The 18,390-nt window shown below is 39.3% G+C and overlaps 1 protein-coding gene across 1 annotated transcript; it reads right to left on the reverse strand.

The window, feature by feature from the left end:
* Window positions 1-1,863: 1,863 nt before the first annotated feature.
* Window positions 1,864-13,030, reverse strand: CTHRC1 (collagen triple helix repeat containing 1). Its single transcript, XM_045561901.1, has 4 exons — window positions 12,727-13,030; window positions 8,308-8,529; window positions 6,094-6,310; window positions 1,864-2,396 (listed from the first exon to the last, which is right to left on the reverse strand). Exons 1-4 carry the CDS (start codon window positions 12,880-12,882, stop codon window positions 2,254-2,256), a joined length of 738 nt encoding a protein of 245 aa, XP_045417857.1. The 5' UTR covers window positions 12,883-13,030; the 3' UTR covers window positions 1,864-2,253.
* Window positions 13,031-18,390: the final 5,360 nt, after the last annotated feature.

Here is an 18,390-nt window from a genome sequence, read left to right on the forward strand (position 1 = left end):
ATCCCCAACTATCTTAAGGAAGTTTTATTTTTGTTTTGTGTTTGTAGTTTGCTTGAATCAGTGCCCAAATAAAGTCCAAACATTGCAATTGGTTGATTTGATCTTAAGCCTCTTTTAATCCATACTTTTTTTCTGTATCATTTTTCTTGCAATTTGTATGTTAAAGAAACCAAATTGTCTTCCAAGTTCCCTACAGTCTGGATTTTGCTGATTATATCCCTGTGGTGTCAATGAACATGTTCTTCTATCCTTTGTGTTTCCTACAAATTAATGGTTAGGAGGCTAAATCAGATCCAGGTTTGATTGTTTCTTGGCAAAACTACTTCTTGGATGGTATTATATCCTTTCATTAAGAAGCACATTGTCTGGTCTGTCTCTTTTAAGAATGTTATCAGTCATTGATAATCATTGCTAAATCTTTAATTCATGAGGGGTTGAAAAAAGGCAATATTCTAATTCTATCACTCTTTCTTCATTTGTAAGCTGTACCAATATATGATGTTACTATATTATAAGATATATAATATTATATGTATATATACTTTTATAAAGAGAAATTTCCCTTCATCAATAATTTGGTTATAGTTCATATAGGGAAAGCAGAAGAAATGCCTGGTTCTTTCTGTTTACCAATTTTCAAACTAACAAGTTGGTTCACTGGCATCCTGTACATTGACCAGTGAATTTTATTTTAATGTATTATGAACTCATGCATTTAAACATATTTGATGTGTTTCAAACCATTGTAGTTTTTGTCTTTATAGATGCTTAAATTGTATCATCTTTGCCAGTGGGAACCAATTCAACTTGGGTCTTAGATCCTTTTGCGTTGTCTTTCACAGTTGCCTTGTTTTCCAGTATGACAAAATGTTTCATGCTCGTATTGTACATTTCCTGCCCATAGCTGAAATTGCCCATTTCTTCAAGGATTCTTAGTTCCTTTTAGTAGAAAATGGTATATAGAGATCACAATCTGGGCATTACTGGACTGGTCATTGTTTCCAGGCCTTTTCAGAAACCAAAGCTAGGAGAATTTGTTGTTTTGTTTTGTTTTTTAATTTTTTTTTATTTCAGCATATTACAGGGGTACAAATGTTTACGTTGCATATATTGCCTTTGTCCCACCCAAGTAAGAGTTTCAAGCATGTCCATCCCCCAGACAGTGCATACCGCACCCATTAGTTGTGAATGTACCCATCCCCTCCTCCCCACGCCCATCTGCCCAATACCCGATGAATGTTATTATTATATATGCACTTAAGTATTGATCAGTTAATACCAATTTTTTCCATTCTTGGGATACTTCACTTAGTAGAATGGGTTCCAGCTCTATCCAGGATAATACTTGTTGTGTTGTAGCTTTATTTAATATAAAGTACTTTATGAGTTCATATTGATATTTCCAATTCAAGCCCAGAATTTATTTAACTTCATCAATCTTCCATGTATATTGCCTTCATGAATTTTTTCTGATCACCTCAGCCGAAAATGATCACGCTTCGTTTAATTCAACCAACCCCTTCAACACTTTTATGGTAATCAACATATTAATTATTGATTTACTGTTATTTTTATATATGTCTGATCCTCTCTATCAAATGATAAGCAGTTTGAGACCAGAATCTACATCTTTTTACTCTTTGTTAAATAAAGATAAAATTCCTAAAGTGCTGGTATATATGGTATATTTCCTGACACATATATACCACTTCCTCTTTGTATTCCTCAAAATATGGAACCATTCTATATATGTACTAAAAACTAATATATGATTGTTAAATGAATAAATACAAAATTAGATTTATACTCAACTTTTCAGATATAAAGTACTAGAAACTCCAATTTCGGTGCCAATTAAAGATATTAAAGTTGTTGGAAATAAGTTTTATTTAACAGATATAAAACAATTCTGAACATTTACAACTTGTACAAAGACTGGTAGCTTTTATATTTTAAAAAAATACTATACTAAGAGAATACAAAAAACTAAAGACCATGACATTGCAAATTATAGGTTCAGAGAATGTAAATATGATGAAGGTATTCTAATTAATGGAAAAATCCTGAAACCATTTTTGATTGAAGTACAATGAATAATACTAGATTTTAAAACAGTGTGAAATCACACTTTGGTCTGTAAACATGCTTAGCTTTTTCATTCCGATGTATACATAAAAATTATTTAAAATGTCATTTAAATGAACCATTCAAAGGTATAATAAAAAAAGAGGTAGGAAATGAAAAGTAAAGGATTTATTTTGGTAATTCTTCAATAATGATGCGAGACACTGAATTCCATCCAGTAGAAGCATCTCCTTTTGGATAATCTGAACAAGTTCCAACCCAGATAGCAACATCCACTAATCCAGCACCAATTCCTTCACAAAGTCCTTCCACTGTAAAATAAAGATGAAAGTTACATCTTTCTCTGGAACATAGAACAAAACCTTTAGCTAAATGTTATTACTTTAGAAAGCTAGATTATAATTCTAATTTATTATATTAAAAATTCTAAAACTTGATAAGGGTTTCATAATAAAGTTCTCTATAAGTTGGTACATAAGTACTTTAAAAATATGTAGACATATTCATTCTATGATATAAGCTTAACAGGCAGTATTCTTACAGGTTTCAACCATAAAATCAGAATTTGTTTAGTTATAGAGATAGCTTAAAACAAAACAGCAATTTATTTGATTAAACAAAGAAAGCCTGTATATACTTTCAAAAGCCAAACATGTCATTTGATATGAAAGTATTTTTTTTTTTAAGAAAGCCCTTTTCAACATGTATCTGTTGGTAAGTGATGCCATTCAAGTAGAAGAAAGGACTTTTAGAACATTAAAAGAAATTCTAGCATAATCACTATACCAGTCCTTCAATCTAGGAATCCCATTTTATACAGAATTTCTTCATAGTGAAAAAAACAAAAAACAACCCCCGTGCTTTTCCTGTGTGTTCTTATGCTTTGTAATTATGCACCTTTTCACATGTCCTCTGGATTTTCACATACTAACATACAACTTGTATTCCATCTTACCAAAGTCTTCTCTTACATTTAAAAAAAAAATTCCCCAGTGGTTATTTTAAGAGGGAAAAAGACGTGGTACCTTTAATGTATGTGTAAAAAGGGAAAAGGAATTTTAGTTCGGCAGATTCTTTAAGAAAATGAATCCTGACATATAAGTAGTGTGTGGATGACCTCATGTGACTGGTTGGGTTTCCTATTTGGTTGAGGTTGGTGCGTTCCAGCTGAGCCCCAGGGATGTAGACATGAAGCAATCTGCTTCCATTAGCTATCGCATCAGTAAATCTAGGGCAAGTCCCTCAGAATCCAGGGACCTGGCTCTGGTTCAGGCCCCTTCCAAAGTTGGGAGAACTAAGCAGCTGGCCCACAATTCATTTAATCTGATACTCTTAGTACCATGCCAAGTGAAAATGCCCAGAAATACTCATGTTTTCCCAAAGTGGTGACATCCATGGCCTAGAAATTTGTTCATTTCACCCCACAACCTCAGATTGTTAGACAAGCTTGGGTCTAGCATCAGTTTCACAGGAGCAGAGTCACTTCATTGTCTTAAACAAATGAAAATAATGGCTGTTGAATGAATGAACTTTAAATTTTCGCTGTGATAAATGTAGTAGGACAGCTGATGTCCAAAAGATATGTTGGATTAGGAGTTCTCAACCTATTTTCCTCTGAGACCCATGTAACAGATGACATTCAAAGGTTTGTCAAACTCCCATGGACATAGCCAAGGCTTTGAGTCATTCTCTAATGTGCTATTAGTGCATCCCTTTCTTTCCCTCCAGACAGAGTATCAGTGTGCAAGAGAAGTGATATTAATGTAGAGGTAACCTTTAATTCACAATAATACAAAAACTGTTACTAATAACAAATTACTTGTGACACTCCACCCAATGATCGCACCAAATGAGTTTCCACATTATGGTTGGGAAATCCTGTGCCTAAGGGCTTATAGCAAGATATTAGCACACACCTTCAAGATAATACAATAGAATGTGAGTTGCTTATTTCAACTATGGTCTAAACATACCACTTCCTAATCAAATTTTATATTTTATAACTAGATTCTTATTTTAGAGACATCACTTCTTCCTTTCCAGCACGTATATCTAAGGACTTAGTGAATGGGCTTTTAAATATGATTTAAAAGAGGTCTGGGGAAGCAGGAGGAAAACAGGGCCTTGGTTTCTGCTCTCCTGAGCACTGATTCTACCGTCCTGGGTAAGACACTGTATTTCTCTGGGTTTCTCAATATGCAAAGAGAGGGAGATAAAATATCTTTTTTATATTTTGAGGATAATGTGGGGATTTGAGGGAAAACATGGAAGGGATGCCCTTGATTTCTTAGGAATAAATGTGGTATATAAGTTTATGGGTTCAGTGTCTGACTTGGATCCCAAAATGCTGAAAGATTATTTCTTCCGGTTAGCACTGGGGGGATCTCTTCCCTTCCTTTGACCACTTTGAAGTACAAGCTTAGTGAGAAATTCCTTCAAGAAACCAGGGAAATGAAGCTAGGGATATGTACACTTTCTGATTCTGCCAGGCTTGGGCTGTCATCATGTGCTACCCCTACAGTAACTCAAGAAGCCAAAAGGGCTGACAGCCAAATATTGATAATGATGTCTCTGGGTGAAGAGATTAGTGGATAATTTTTTACCCTTTTACTTTTTGGTATTTTCTAAACTTACTTTAATGAACCTTAAAATAGAACACAAACCAATAATATTTTTCCGACAGTGTAAGTGATGGCTGGTTTAATTGAATGTCTTTTCTCTAATATTAGGTAGAAATAGAGAATGCAGAAACAACATAGAAATTTGCTATTTTACAAATTCAGCAGACAGTATTTACCCTCTTAAAAGACAAGGCAGAGAAATCAGTCATCCTCTTTGTCAATCTAAGCTAGTGGTTTTCAACCTTGGCTAAACATTAGAACAACCAGGAGAACAGAAGTGGTAAAAGTGGTCATCCTTGTCTTGTTCCAGTTCTTAGAGGAAATGCTTTTGATAAAAAGTAAAAACAGAACTACCATTCAATCCAGCTATCCCACTACTAGGTATCTACCCAAAGGAAAAGAAACTTATATCAAAAGGATGCCTACATGCAAATGTTTATCACAATACTATTCACAATAGCAAAGATATGGAATCAACCTAAGTGTCCATCAATGATGAATGGGTAAAGAAAATGTGGAGTATATATACAATGGAATACTATTTAGCCAAGAAAAAGAATGAAATCATGTCTTCTGTAGCAACATCAATGAAACTGGAGGTCATTATCTTAATGAAACAAACCAGGCACAGAAAATGAAATATCGTGTGTTCTTATTCATAAATGGATGCTAAAAAATGTGTATACATGTATGGAGAGAGTGGAATGATAGTCAGTGGAGATTTGGAAGAGTAAGGAGGTGGAGGGGGGGTGGATGATGAGAAATTAGTTAATGGACAGAATGCATGTCATTCAGGTGATGTATATCCTAAAAGCCCTGACTTGGCCACTGTGCAATCTATGCATATAACAAAATTGCACTCATATCCCATGAATTTGTACAAATTAAAGGAATAATCAGTAGATATTTTTAAAGTCCCATTGCCTAGGCTGCACCCAGATCCATTAAATCTGACTCCCTGGAGGGGTGGTACCCAGGCACAGGTATTTTTAAAAGTTCCTAAAGATCTCCAAGTGAGCCCAATATGTACCAAGGTTGAGAACCCCTGCTCTGTGGCATTACTGGCTGTTTTGGCATTTTATCCAACTCATCAATTTTCAACCCTGGGGCACATGAGAGTCATCAGGGGATCTCTTAAAAAATACAGATGCTAGGGTCTTAGTCCTAGAGATTCTGAGTCAGTTGGTCAGTGGTAGGGCCCAGGTATCCACATATTTTTTTAAAAATCTGTAGGTAATGATGAAGTGCAACTCAGGGTGGAGAATCATGCACTGAAAACTTGTTAGAGGTCATTTTATATCAGGCTAGTGACCCAACATGACAGTGGGACGCAAAACTAATCTTATTTAGATCTGAGGCATATCAGCAATGTCACTATTTTACATACCAGAAGAAGTGCGATGAATATTAATTGTTGAATTCAGTTCAGGGCTTCCTTGGTCCAAATAAATTATGGCTTCAATGGGAAGAGGCCCTGAACATTCAGCTCCATTGAATGTGAAATACCAACGCTGACAGCATGCATTTCTGCATTTTAGCCGAAGTGAGCCGCTGAACAGAACTCTTAGAGCACTATTGGAACGCATCTTTGTAAATGTACATTCCTGCCACAAACACAAAAACAGGGTTGAATTAACATGTTCTATTTTAATTAACAAGAGGCTTTAAAACTAGCCCGGGGTCATGGCGTGCACCTGTAGTCCCAGCTACTTGGGAGACTTAGGCAGGAGGATCACCCGAGCCCAGGAGTGGGAGGCTGCAGTGAGCTATGATCACGCCACTGCACTCTACTCAGGGCGACAGAGCCTGAGGCTTTCAGATTGTATTGTGAATTTTACTTAACTATCATTTTCCCCAAACTGTATTTCAAAAGCTTAACTTTGATAGAAGGAGAGAGATTTTCTGTAAGGCAGATAAGAGATTTTGATATAGGAACTGTAAGAAAATCAAATTATGGCTTTCTTAGAATTATTTGTCTGACTAAGGGTATCTTTCAATTTTACCAAAAAACAACAAAACAAAACAAAATAAAACAAAACTAGTCTTCAGTACTCTTGACCAAAACAATCTATATCTTTCCTTTTTTCTTTCATTCAAAAAATATTTACTGACCCCAACTATGTGCTAGATGGTACAGATACAGTAGTTAATAAAACAATTCCTGCCCTTGTGGAACTTACAATCTACACTAGTGCTGTCTATACATGTTTGCTCTTGACCTGTTTCTTTTCAAGCAGTAGCAAACAGTATGAGGGAGCAAAGCATTGGTGGAGTTTTTAGTCTTTACCCATATAACACAATGATAAGGCCCAGGTTTCTTGTGTTTCTTGTGTTGTTTTTTTTTTATTTTTTTCCTAATTGGTCTTTGCAAAATCTCTCTATTATTGGCTCAGGGTCCTACTATCTATTACTTGCACAAGTTTTCCATACTCGTTCTGACCACTGCTAAAAGGAACTTGAAAACATATTAATAATTCAGAATCTGTAAGGATAGCTTTTAGAAGAATTCAGCAACTTTTGATGAACAACCATAAATAAGCAACCAGTCTATCAATGTCAGATGTTTAAATAAGTAGGCACCATTTTAACAAAACGCTTTCTAAGAAATCACATATGAACATAGAAAAAGTCACCAATATTATGAAAGCTATGTGAAAATTCTATCACATAAAAATCAAATCAAGACAGTCTCAAACTCTTTTATAGATAATAGAGCAGAAAGAGCTGAGATGAGCAGGAATAATGCACAAAGTGCATCTTAAAACTTTAGAGTTTTATGAAAATAAAGTATCTTCTATTTGCTTTGTGGTGGCGGTAGTTAAAATCATGCAGTACTATTAATATGTTGTGGCCACAGAACCATGTACAAAGTTGGTTAACAAGGGGACAGGGGCTTATAAATAGCACCTTCTTCAGCTCTAGCCCATCCCAGCGGACTTGCCAATTACTTTTGAAGCAAACACTAATAAGGGTGAAATGAATCATTAGTCAAAATACATTACCAGACAGGCTCTTCTGAGTAATTTCCCCCACTGAATGCTGTAGAATAATTTAAAATAATCACTGTAGTATACTTCTCTTAGGCTTAGCAATTTTAAGGTGGGCATGCTACCCAGGATAAGGACAAATATCCTTATCTCAGGATAAGCACTTCCCAATTCCAGATAATTGCTATGTTGTGGTGATTTCTTGGAAATTTCTTCCCACCTTTATGCCTGAAGCCAGAGAAGAATTTCTTAGACTACTTTAAATTTAAATTTGCTTTAGGGCAAGCCTGGAAAGTTGCTGCCATCCAACACAGACACTTATGTTCTCCTTTTTTGTTTGCATTAAAAACATGAGTATGTTATTTTAGATACTGTAGTTAAAGTGATGTGGTAATTTGTCTTAGAAATATCTTTATGAAAGTTAACTCTGAAATGTTACCAACTTTTTTCATTAATTTTAAGTTGAAAGTCACATGCTACCTATTCCTCTTTTTTTTTCCTTGTCTTTTGGTTTAAAAAAAAAAAAACAACAAAATCTCACCTAAAAATTAACACTCAAATATGAAAACCCTTAAATTTTGCTTCAATTTAAAAATAATTCAGAGTTTACTTACTGCGATTTTTCCAAGATCTATGCCGTAATTCAGAGAACTCCATGAACACTGCTTGTAGTTGGGTGTCCAAGACTCCTCAAAGGTTTCCCTCAAGCATTCCCCCTTTTCTCCTTTGAATCCATCCCGACCAGGGATCCCAGGGGTACCGGGAATGCCATTGGCCCCAGGGCTCCCATCTCGACCAGGCACCCCAGCTGGCCCTTGTAAGCACATTCCATTGTACTATAGTAAGAAAGGAAAGGGGAAAAAACTCTCACTCAATATGATTAGAATTGCATTTATTTTGAGCCCTTGGAGTCAAGAATCCTTTCGTACCACTTGTCCATGCTCTACATACATTATTATAGAGAATCTATTTTAAAATTATTTCTAAAATATTGTGATTTCTTTCGTTTTTTTTTTTTTTTTTTTTTTTTGAGACAGCGTCTTGCTCTGTTGCCCAGGCTAGAGTGAGTGCCGTGGCATCAGCCTAGCTCACAGCAACCTCAAACTCCTGGGCTTAAGCGATCCTCCTGCCTCAGCCTCCCAAGTAGCTGGGACTACAGGCATGTGCCACCATGCCCGGCTAATTTTTTCTATATAGATTTTTAGCTGTCCAAATCATTTATTTCTATTTTTAGTAGAGACGGGGTCTCGCTCTTGCTCAGGCTGGTCTCGAACTCCTGATCTCGAGTGATCCACCAGCCTCGGCCTCCCAGAGTGCTAGGATTATAGGCGTGAGCCACCGCGCCCGGCCTCTTTTGTCTTTTTTATTGCACAAACTTTACACACAAATCGAAGAGGACAAAATCTTTTCATGTGCCTGCTCCTTTCCACTGCTCATTATTATAAACACATATGATTTTAAATAGCTGTATTCCAAGGAGGACATTTATTTTGCTTTCTTCTTCTTGTAAAAGGACTTGGATTTCACAATTACACTTTTACAATTTTATGCAAACATTCCACCAATTTGAGTGCTTAGTTTATTTCTATATTTTTCTGCTATTAATATAACAAAAATCTTCATAGCCTGTTTCTTCTTTTTAATTATTTCCCTAAGTTAAATTCCAAGGGACATAATTATCAAATAAAATCTTAACAGTCAATTATTATCTTGTACTGGCAACATCTCTAACTAGGATATGCATGTCCCTGCTTCTTCTCCTCCCTGTTTTTAAGTGAGGGAAGTGGCCCTAGGGTACTACTTTTGGCCTCCAATCCCAACTCTCTTCCCCAAGGAAAAGGATTAAGTGATCTAGTTTTGGGTGACCATCAGTCCTAACAAGAGGGCAATAATCTATCAAAGCTTCTGCAAGGGTTAGTATTCTCTATATTTGTTTTAGGGGAGGGTACCTTGCAGAGTTTAAACACATGGCTTCTAGAGCCAGTTTCTCTGGATTTTATTCCTGCTCCACCCATGATTATCTCTGTGAGGTGCGGCAAGTTACTCAACATTTTAGTGCCTGTTTCCTTATCTGTAAAATGGAGATAATAATAAAGATTCTTACCTTCTAGGGTTTGTATGAGATTTAAGTGAATAATCTGCAAAATGTGAACAATGCCTGGATCATAGTAAACACTGCATATGTCAGCCATTATTATTCTTATCCCCCAAGACCAGTGTGAAGCAGCGACTCTGGGCAAGTGTGTCCACTCCCTTGGGGTGGACCTTAGAGGGTCTAGACCTGGGGAAGAGAGCATTAGCAAACCTTCCGGCTAGCACACGTAGGCTGTACACACCAATGTCATCTGATCAGTGGTAAAGGTGATATTTTGAGCTCCATCTGTCCAACTCCTGTGTCTACTCCTGAGTTGGTTCCATTTATTACACCTTCCAAAGGTACCTCCAAACCTCAATACAATCCACTTAAATTTTTACTCTAATATTTCCCCTCTTGTGTAAATTGCCCAGTTCTATCATTCTATATAAATATCCTTTCCAGTGAGAACAAAAACCAAGATTCCTTATGTATTAAAATAACTTCAAAGCTTATCTTTTGACTTTAGTATCTGGGATTGAACATGATCAGATTATAAAACCCAATAATAACAGTCTAGGAAGGATCCTATGTAATTAGGCTAATGTTTGTCAATCAATTTGCTTCTGACATTACCAGTTTGATCTTTGTTTTGATAAATGATTTTTTATGATTCTGACATTGCCATTTTCCTGAATGTAAGAAACAAAAAACCTACTATTTATTTGGTGTCAGAGAAATAGTAAGAAAAAATTTAACAATTGCAAAAGTATTCAAAGATGTACTAAAGTACAGAATATTTTAAAATAGTTTGGTGCATTTTAGACTTATTTTCATTTTAGTAATTTCATTCACTTTCACTAGCAGAGGTATGCAATGTTTGGACATATATTTCAAGTGGGTATAAGACTTGTTCTGGCATTCTTTGATTTTCTTTTCCCCACTATTATTCCCCTTAGGACAAGATGTTACACAGACTAAGTTTCATTTTCCCATATATCAGTGGTTCTCAACTGGGGACAATTTTGTCCCTCAGGGCATACTTGGCAATGTCTGCAGACATTTTTGGTGTGACAACTTGGGAGGGAGGATTGCTGCTGGCATTTAGGGAGTAGAGACTGGGGATGCTGCTAAACATGCTACAATGCACAGGACAGTCCCCACAACAAAGAGTTACCTGGCCCTGATACCACTGGTACTATGGTTGAGAATTTTTATTTACCTTTTCATCTAAAAGCTTCATTCCAGAGACCACATAACTTTATTGGATTTTGTTTGACAGGTGTTAGATCTGCCTTCTTCCACTTTAAAATGCTAATTCAACACATGCTTTGTACCCTCAAAGAATGTGGAATGAACAAAAAAGTGAATGGAAGGTCAAACTTTTCTTTAGCCGTTCCTTTCACCGGCCACCAGGGGGCAGAGCTTGGTGGAAGCTTGAAAGGAAGGCTTTGAAAGATCCTATACAAAGAAGTTGCTTTATAGAATCCGTTGAAACCTTCTCAATGGCTATGTGGACTTTCTCTGTCAGCAAAACCAAATCCAATGTACAGGATGCACCTGAGCCTGGCTGCACACGAAGCTTTTCCAAGTCTGGCTAGAGTCGTAGGAAACCACAAGTACTGTAAATCCGTGGAGGGGGGAAAATGGCCAGCTTTATGGGGAATAGGGGTATTTTGTGTATCATAACTACGAATTCATAAAATGCAAACTGCACATGAACCACATTCATTTGGTACAATTTTAACAATTTAGATACTTAAAATAGAACTGTAGCCCTTAACACATAATCTGCTCAGCATATCACTAAGAAGTGCTCTCTGAAATGGGAGGAATTTCCCCCCCCCCCCCCCCAGCGTTTTTGAATCCAGCATAGAGCCAGCTGCCAGGGAGCTTGGTTTATTAGCTAAGTTCAGAATGTCAACTTAACAAATTTAAAACTTTTTTTAAATAAAAAATACCCCGTGTCTTATGTTCTGCAATGCCTGTAAACTATGTTTGTTTGCAAATGAGACTGGCTTAAGAATTAAAGTTTACAATGTGCCAAGGACTATGGTAGCTGTAAAAGGCTGGCTCTTGCCACAGGGCAGAGAACCTCTCACCCTCCACTGGGTTTGTTGACTTTCAGAGGGAAACAGTTTGAAGCAAACAGACCTTCCCACAGATTAGCCCTTCAGAAAGCACTTGAGCTATTTATTTACTCTCCTGGAAACTGTCTTCTCCCTTAGCTTGACTGTGACACTCCTACCTGGTGGCCACAGGCTGAAAACCCAGGGTGTCTGTAAGGACTGACTGCCCATTTGGTCTAAACAGAACAAACGAAATGGGTCCTTGGAGGGTTAGTGCTGGGCCCTTCATTTCCCTTTCCGGCCTTAAACCCTCTGAACCATTCCTGGCCGGCCCCAGCTGTGGTTGTCCAACGAAGTAAATTGCAGCCCATACTCCCTAGGAAGATGACCCAACGTGACTCATAGTCTTCAAGTGACAAAGAGTTGGACGGATGCTTTGTGGGGGTGGTTATTCTCTCTTGCAGGCAGACGTGGCCACCAGCCGCAACGAAGGACACGTTGCACGGCCCTGGCCCGGGCCCAGGGGATTAGGGAGTCTAAGGTCTTTCCCAGGCCCACGTTCTGACCCACCCAAGCTCCACATTGCCGCCCTAACCCTCTCCACCCCTCCCAAGGGCTCCCCCTGAAGCCAGCAATTGTTGGGTGACTCCCTGTACTTCGGGGAGACCCACCCGACCTGCACTGCATCTCCGCTCCACAATGATCTCCCCTCTGAGTTCCAAGACCCCACTGCACGCACAACCCAGGTCCTTCTTTACACGTAGACATGAACAAAGCGTGACACGCGGGCGGGAGCAGCCACAGGCCACACAGCTGCACAGACTTACACCCTCCTAACAGCTGGACTGCTGCCCTCCCCGTGCGGCTCGCGGCTCTGTCCCCGGACTCACCAGGTCCACCACCTCCCTCGGCCGGAGCAGCGCCTTCTGCTTCCCCTTGGGGGTCTCGGAGGAGGCGCTCGACGGCGCCGGCAGCTGCAGCAGCAGCAGAAGCAGCAGGAGGCCGAGGAGCCGCAGCGGGGAGGCGGCGGGGCCCCGGGGGCGCATGGCGCGGGCGGCCGGGGACACGGAGCAGGAGGCGGAGGAGGAGACCGGGGAGCCGGGACGTGGTCAGCGTCTGGCCCCGCCGCGCTCCGAGGCCGCCGCGGGCTGCATCAATGCGCCTTTCAGCCGCGCGCCTCCCTCCCTCCCTCCCTCCCGCTTTCCCTCCCGCCCCCCGGACACCCGGAGCCTTCATCCCGCAATAGGCCGGAGCCCCCACCCCGAGCCGACGGGGGCGGGCCGAGAGCCGGGCCCGCCCCTCCTGCGGCCGCCGTGCAGCCGCCAGGACCCTCGAGGGGCTGGCAGACCCCGCGGAGAGCCCGCCCGCAGAGTCGGGGTTGGGTGGCGGTGGTCGGGAGCCGCAGGTGGAGGCTTTGTGGAGGGAAGTGGAGAGAGCACCGCCTAAATGAACATTTTAGAGACACGTCTTAACTTGGGTCCAGGAACCGCCTTCGAGGGTCGTCAATCCATGGTATGGGTCGGCGAGCCTTTTGGGGGGAATTAACATTTTTGAGGGGCTAGGAGAGGGAACCATAGGTATCGTCAGGTTCTCCAAGAATCCCATGACCGAAATGATTAATACACGTTATTTTAATAAGAGCTAACACTAAGCTCTGGGACCAAGCAAAGCCTTGTACACATACTCAGTCCTTTAGACAGTCCTTTGGGGTTGGATACCTCCTGAGCTCGCCCCATTCGCGGATGAGGAAACTGAGGCTCAAGGAAGCTAGTCATCGTGCAATGGTAGTGGTAGAAGTTCATTTTTTTTTTTTTTTTTTTTTTTGAGACAGAGTCTCACTCTGTTGCTGGGGCTAGAGTGCCATGGTGTCAGCCTAGCTCACAGCAACCTCAAACTCCTGGGCTTAAGCAATCCTCCTGCCTCAGCCTCCCGAGTAGCTGGGACTACAGGCATGTGCCACCATGCCCGGCTAATTTTATATATATATATATATATGTATGTATGTATAATATACATATATATAATATATAACATAATATATATAACATAATATATATATGTCTTTAGCTGTCCGTATAATTTCTTTCTATTTTTAGTAGAGACGGGGTCTGGCTCTTGCTCAGGCTGGTCTTGAACTCCTGAGCTCAAAGGATCCGCCCACCTCGGCCTCCCAGAGTGCTAGGATTACAGGCGTGAGCCACCGCACCCGGCCTTAGAAGTTCATTTTTGAGTACACTTCACCTCTGATTGATATTATCTTTTTCTGACCCGTCCTGTTCTCCTTTTGTTTGTTCTCTTTAGTCCATTCTGGAAGAAAGCATTCTCGGAGACCAGGCTGCCCACCAGGTAGGGCCAGATTGGAGTAGGAGCTGCTTTGCACACCAGTGGCTGGAATCAGGCAGAACAGAAGTCTTGCCACACCCTAATAACACGGGGTCGTGACGGATGGCAGTGCTGCTGAAGTCAAATCTCACTCAGCAAGGTTCTCTTTAGAGACCCAGCCAGTTTCCCCAGAGTTACAGTGAGTCCAGCTGAGGGATGTTAAAGAGAAGGAACACTCTGGCAGGGGAGCAGGTCAGGGCAGTTCCAGGAATGCTCACTCCTGGGCTAGTGCTTAACTACAAGTAAATTTCATTCCCGTTTTTCAGAAGAAGCAAAAATCCAAATGAGCTCTAATGCCAGGACTGGCTCCATAATAAGCCGCGCCCAGTGCAAACTGAAAATGCAGGGCCTTTTGTTAAAAAAAATCAAGAATTGCAAAATGGTGCCAACAGAGCAATAAACCACATGTGGGGCCCTGTGTGACTGCACAGGTCACAGCCTGTGAAACTGGCCCGGTATAAAGTTGACTGAAGTCCCAGCTGATGCCTGTTCGCAGCCAAACCACTGTGGTGGCAGCAGTCTACGGGCTGGAAAGGAGAGCAGGGAATCACCAGAGAGTCTGTCTTCTATCCAATTCCAATTCCAATTCCTGCCGCTGTTGCTGTCACCCTATGACTTCAGACGGTCCCTCTCTGTGTAAATCTGGGGTCCAGGCTGAGGTTTCAGCAAAGAGCTAATCCTGCGTTAACAACCAGGCATTTTAAAGCTATACATTCACAGAATTAATCAAATCACGCCATAAGATAAGTAGGCCAGATATTATTACTTATATTTAAAGATAATAAATAATAATGTATAAGTGCTTTACAGTGTTAAAGAGGACTTTCATTTATCCTGTCCCCCAGGTCCTAAAATTAGCACAAAAATACTACCACTATGGGTTTGATTAATTTCATCTCTGGAATCTACTAACTTAGTCCAGCTGAGTTTTCTTAGTTTAAAACTTAGGCCCATTCTACCACTATAGATTTTAGTTCCATTTAAAGATTACGAATTAGTTTAGGGTCCTGAGTGCTATTTCTGAGTGATCCTTCCCCAGCCACAGATTAACAAACTGAGCCTTTTGCAGATTCCAATTTTGAAGCCCATGTTAGGAATAAATCTTGTAACAATTATGATGATGTGTTTTAGTTAGTTAAATATTAACATTTGAATGTTATTGAAACATTTAAGAAAATTTAACACATTAGATTGAAACATTTAAGAAAATTTAACACATTAGATTTCTGATATTAATTTGAAATTAATAACAAAATTTAATCAAGTCTGTAAAGGTTTTAAATGTTTAATAAAAGTTACTACATTTATAAGCTTGATTTATTAGATTTAAAAGAAGTGCTTGAGTGCTTTAAGAGATTCTTCTTATTAGATTTCTAAGTTTGCCCTGATAGGCATTTGGCATTTGAAAGAAATCAAATATATTAAATTTGTAAATGTAGTTTAAAGTATGTAAAATAATTCAACTCAGTTTTTTAATAGAGCTAAATTTTAGGTAAATTAAATATCTTAAATTTATGAGTCTTCTATGTTAAGCTTAAAAACTTAAGAAAAACTTGATTTTTAAATTTAAATACTTAAGTAGTTAATAATTAAAATACAAGTAGCTGCAAATAGTATTTTCCATGCACATACAACACCCATTCTGAAACAAACAACTCTATTTAAAGAAATTAGGAAGGGAAGTGAATGTGTTAATATTGTTGGGTGTAGCTTATCCCACTTAGTTTATGTGATGCAAGTTCTAATATAACACCATTGATCTCTTCGGCAGAGTGGAACCATAGGCCTTTAGAGTTGGCGAGAATTTTAGAAATCATCTAAATCAATCGAGGTGTTTTATGGTTGAGGAACATAATTAAAGGTAACTCAGAGAGCTCAAGACCTTTCCAAAGGCCATGTAGTAAGTAGGTGTCAAAGCAGGGTTGTACTGAGGTTGGAGAATTCTTAGTTCATGTATAGTATTTAATAATATTCCTCTTGAGTACTCTAGCCTTCCACAGCCTAGCTACTGGAAATTGAGGAAAGAACTGTCTATACTTCAGCCAGAGGTTTAAAGGCAGAGACGTGCCATTAGGAGTCAGGTGTCATAAGGGCAGGAAGGGATCAAAGTGAGAGGACCCCAAGGGAATGGTAAAGCCAGTGTCAGGAAGCTCGACCAGCAAGCTGCACTTTGAAGGTTGCTTGGTTGTGATTAACCAAGGAAACTGTTCCCTTAAGTAACTCCATGTAGTTTTGATCCATGTGCCCTGGTTTTGCTCCCTAGGACCACCCATAGCAAGTCCATTCACTTGTGCCCTTGACAAAGGGACAGTTGTGAAATTTGGAGTCAGTAGATTCAAGTTTGAATCTTAAATCCATCACTACTGCTGGATTGATTCATGCATTCATTGAACAAATACTTATGGAGACCCTATTATATGCTCAGATCTGTTCAAGGGTACAGGAATTTGTCAATGAATAATAAATAAAGATGAACACCCCAGCCTTCATAGAACTTACAAGTTAGTTTGTCATGATAGTAAACAATAAACATAATAAATGGATTACAAAGTACATTAGGTGATAAATTCTATGGGAAATCATAGAAGATGGTAAGAGGGGCTAATGGTGTCTGTCCTCATAGAGGAAGCTGATGGTGATTTTGCATAGGGTGGTAAGGCCAGGTCTCTTGAGTAGGTGGCATTTGAGCAAAGGCTTAAAGAAGATGGGGAAGTAAGCTGTGCAAATACCTATGAGAAGGCTGTTCCAGGCAGAGGGTGTCTCCAACACAAAGGCCCTGAGGCAAAAGAGTGCCTAGGTCTTTCCATCCCTCCGCTCTGCCATCTTCAATGGGTCAGTTTTCTCTCTGGCTTTCTCTCCTTGTGACAGTCAGATGACCTCAGACACCACATTAAGGCACAGACATGTCCAGAAAAAAATTAGCTAGAGTCTCCTCTCTCTGTCATTTTTAGGGGCAAGCAGCCTTCTCCAAAGTTACCTTACAAACCTTGGCATGTCTTCTGCCAGGACTGGATCACATATTAGTTTCTAAACCAATTGTTACCCAGGGGAATGACTGTAGTTTGGCTTAGACGAATCATTTGAAGTAGAGTAGATGTTGGAAATTTTACTACCATGGGTTATTTTCAACTTGTAAATAATACTGCATTGAATATCATTCTACAAAATTACTTTGTACACATATCATTATTTCCTATCAGTAGATTACTATTAATTAATAGAAGTAGAATTACTACATCAGAAAGGATGAGCATTTAAAGGCTCATGATATATAACCTAAAATTATATTTTATGAAAATCATACCACTTTATACACATACGGCAGTATATGAGGGCTCACATCTCTTACACCCTTATCAACCTTAAATGTTATTGTATTAAACATTTTTGGCCAGGTGCTATGGCTCACACCTGTAATCTCAGCACTTTGGGAGGCTGAGACAGGGATGATCATTTGAGGCCAGGAGTTTGAGACCAGCCTGGGCAACATAGTGAAATCCTGTCTCTACAAAAAGTGAAAAATAAAAAAATTTGTCAGTTTTAAAATTGATCATGTTTATTGGCCATTTCTAAGTCTTCCAACATTTCTGTTCAAATTCTTTACTTTTTTTCCTATTAGGCTATTAATGCATTTCTTATTTGTCATAAAAATTCTTTAAAGTTAGACATCTTTAAAACATTTAATCTTTCATCCTACGGATAAAATATGTCCCCTTTTTCCAAATCCTCTTTTATGCATCAATAAAGTTTTATAATCTTGGCGCCATCTGAGAATTCCACCTACTGTATTAGATGATGAGCTATGGCTAGAAGTTTTTGATTTTCATCATTTGTCTTCTCATAACACAAAATGTTATCAAGCTTGGTCGAGAAGATCAAGATGGTCAGTAAAAGTATAGCTGAAGTGGAGATAGAAATAAACGGTCTGAAAGTGCTAATTTTGGCGGATCAATGGGATAGTCACTGATACTAAGATAGAAAAACCTGTGCAGTCAGAGTAACATAAACCGTACTAGACATTTCAACCGGAGAAGATTTAATACATTGGTTACCCAGATGTTGGAAAGCCAAGATCCTCAGGTGAACCAGACAGGTACCGATGGAAGCAGCTACCACCCAAAGGGCAGGAGAAACAAAAGGGAAGAAGTGTCTGTGGGGAGGTCCCAGCAGCT

The sequence above is a fragment of the Lemur catta genome, chromosome 9 (assembly GCF_020740605.2).
Source record: "Lemur catta isolate mLemCat1 chromosome 9, mLemCat1.pri, whole genome shotgun sequence".
Taxonomy (NCBI): domain Eukaryota; kingdom Metazoa; phylum Chordata; class Mammalia; order Primates; family Lemuridae; genus Lemur; species Lemur catta.

What these genes read in the sequence shown, in the direction of transcription:
- CTHRC1 (XM_045561901.1), bottom strand. Translation starts at nt 12,882, where the DNA reads ATGCGCCCCCGGGGCCCCGCCGCCTCCCCGCTGCGGCTCCTCGGCCTC. An exon ending in TAGATCTTGGAAAAATCGCA is followed by an intron (nt 6,311 to 8,307) that starts GTAAGTAAACTC and finishes TGTTTGTGGCAG; the next exon opens with GAATGTACATTTACAAAGAT. An exon ending in TATTCATCGCACTTCTTCTG is followed by an intron (nt 2,397 to 6,093) that starts GTATGTAAAATA and finishes TTTATTTTACAG; the next exon opens with TGGAAGGACTTTGTGAAGGA.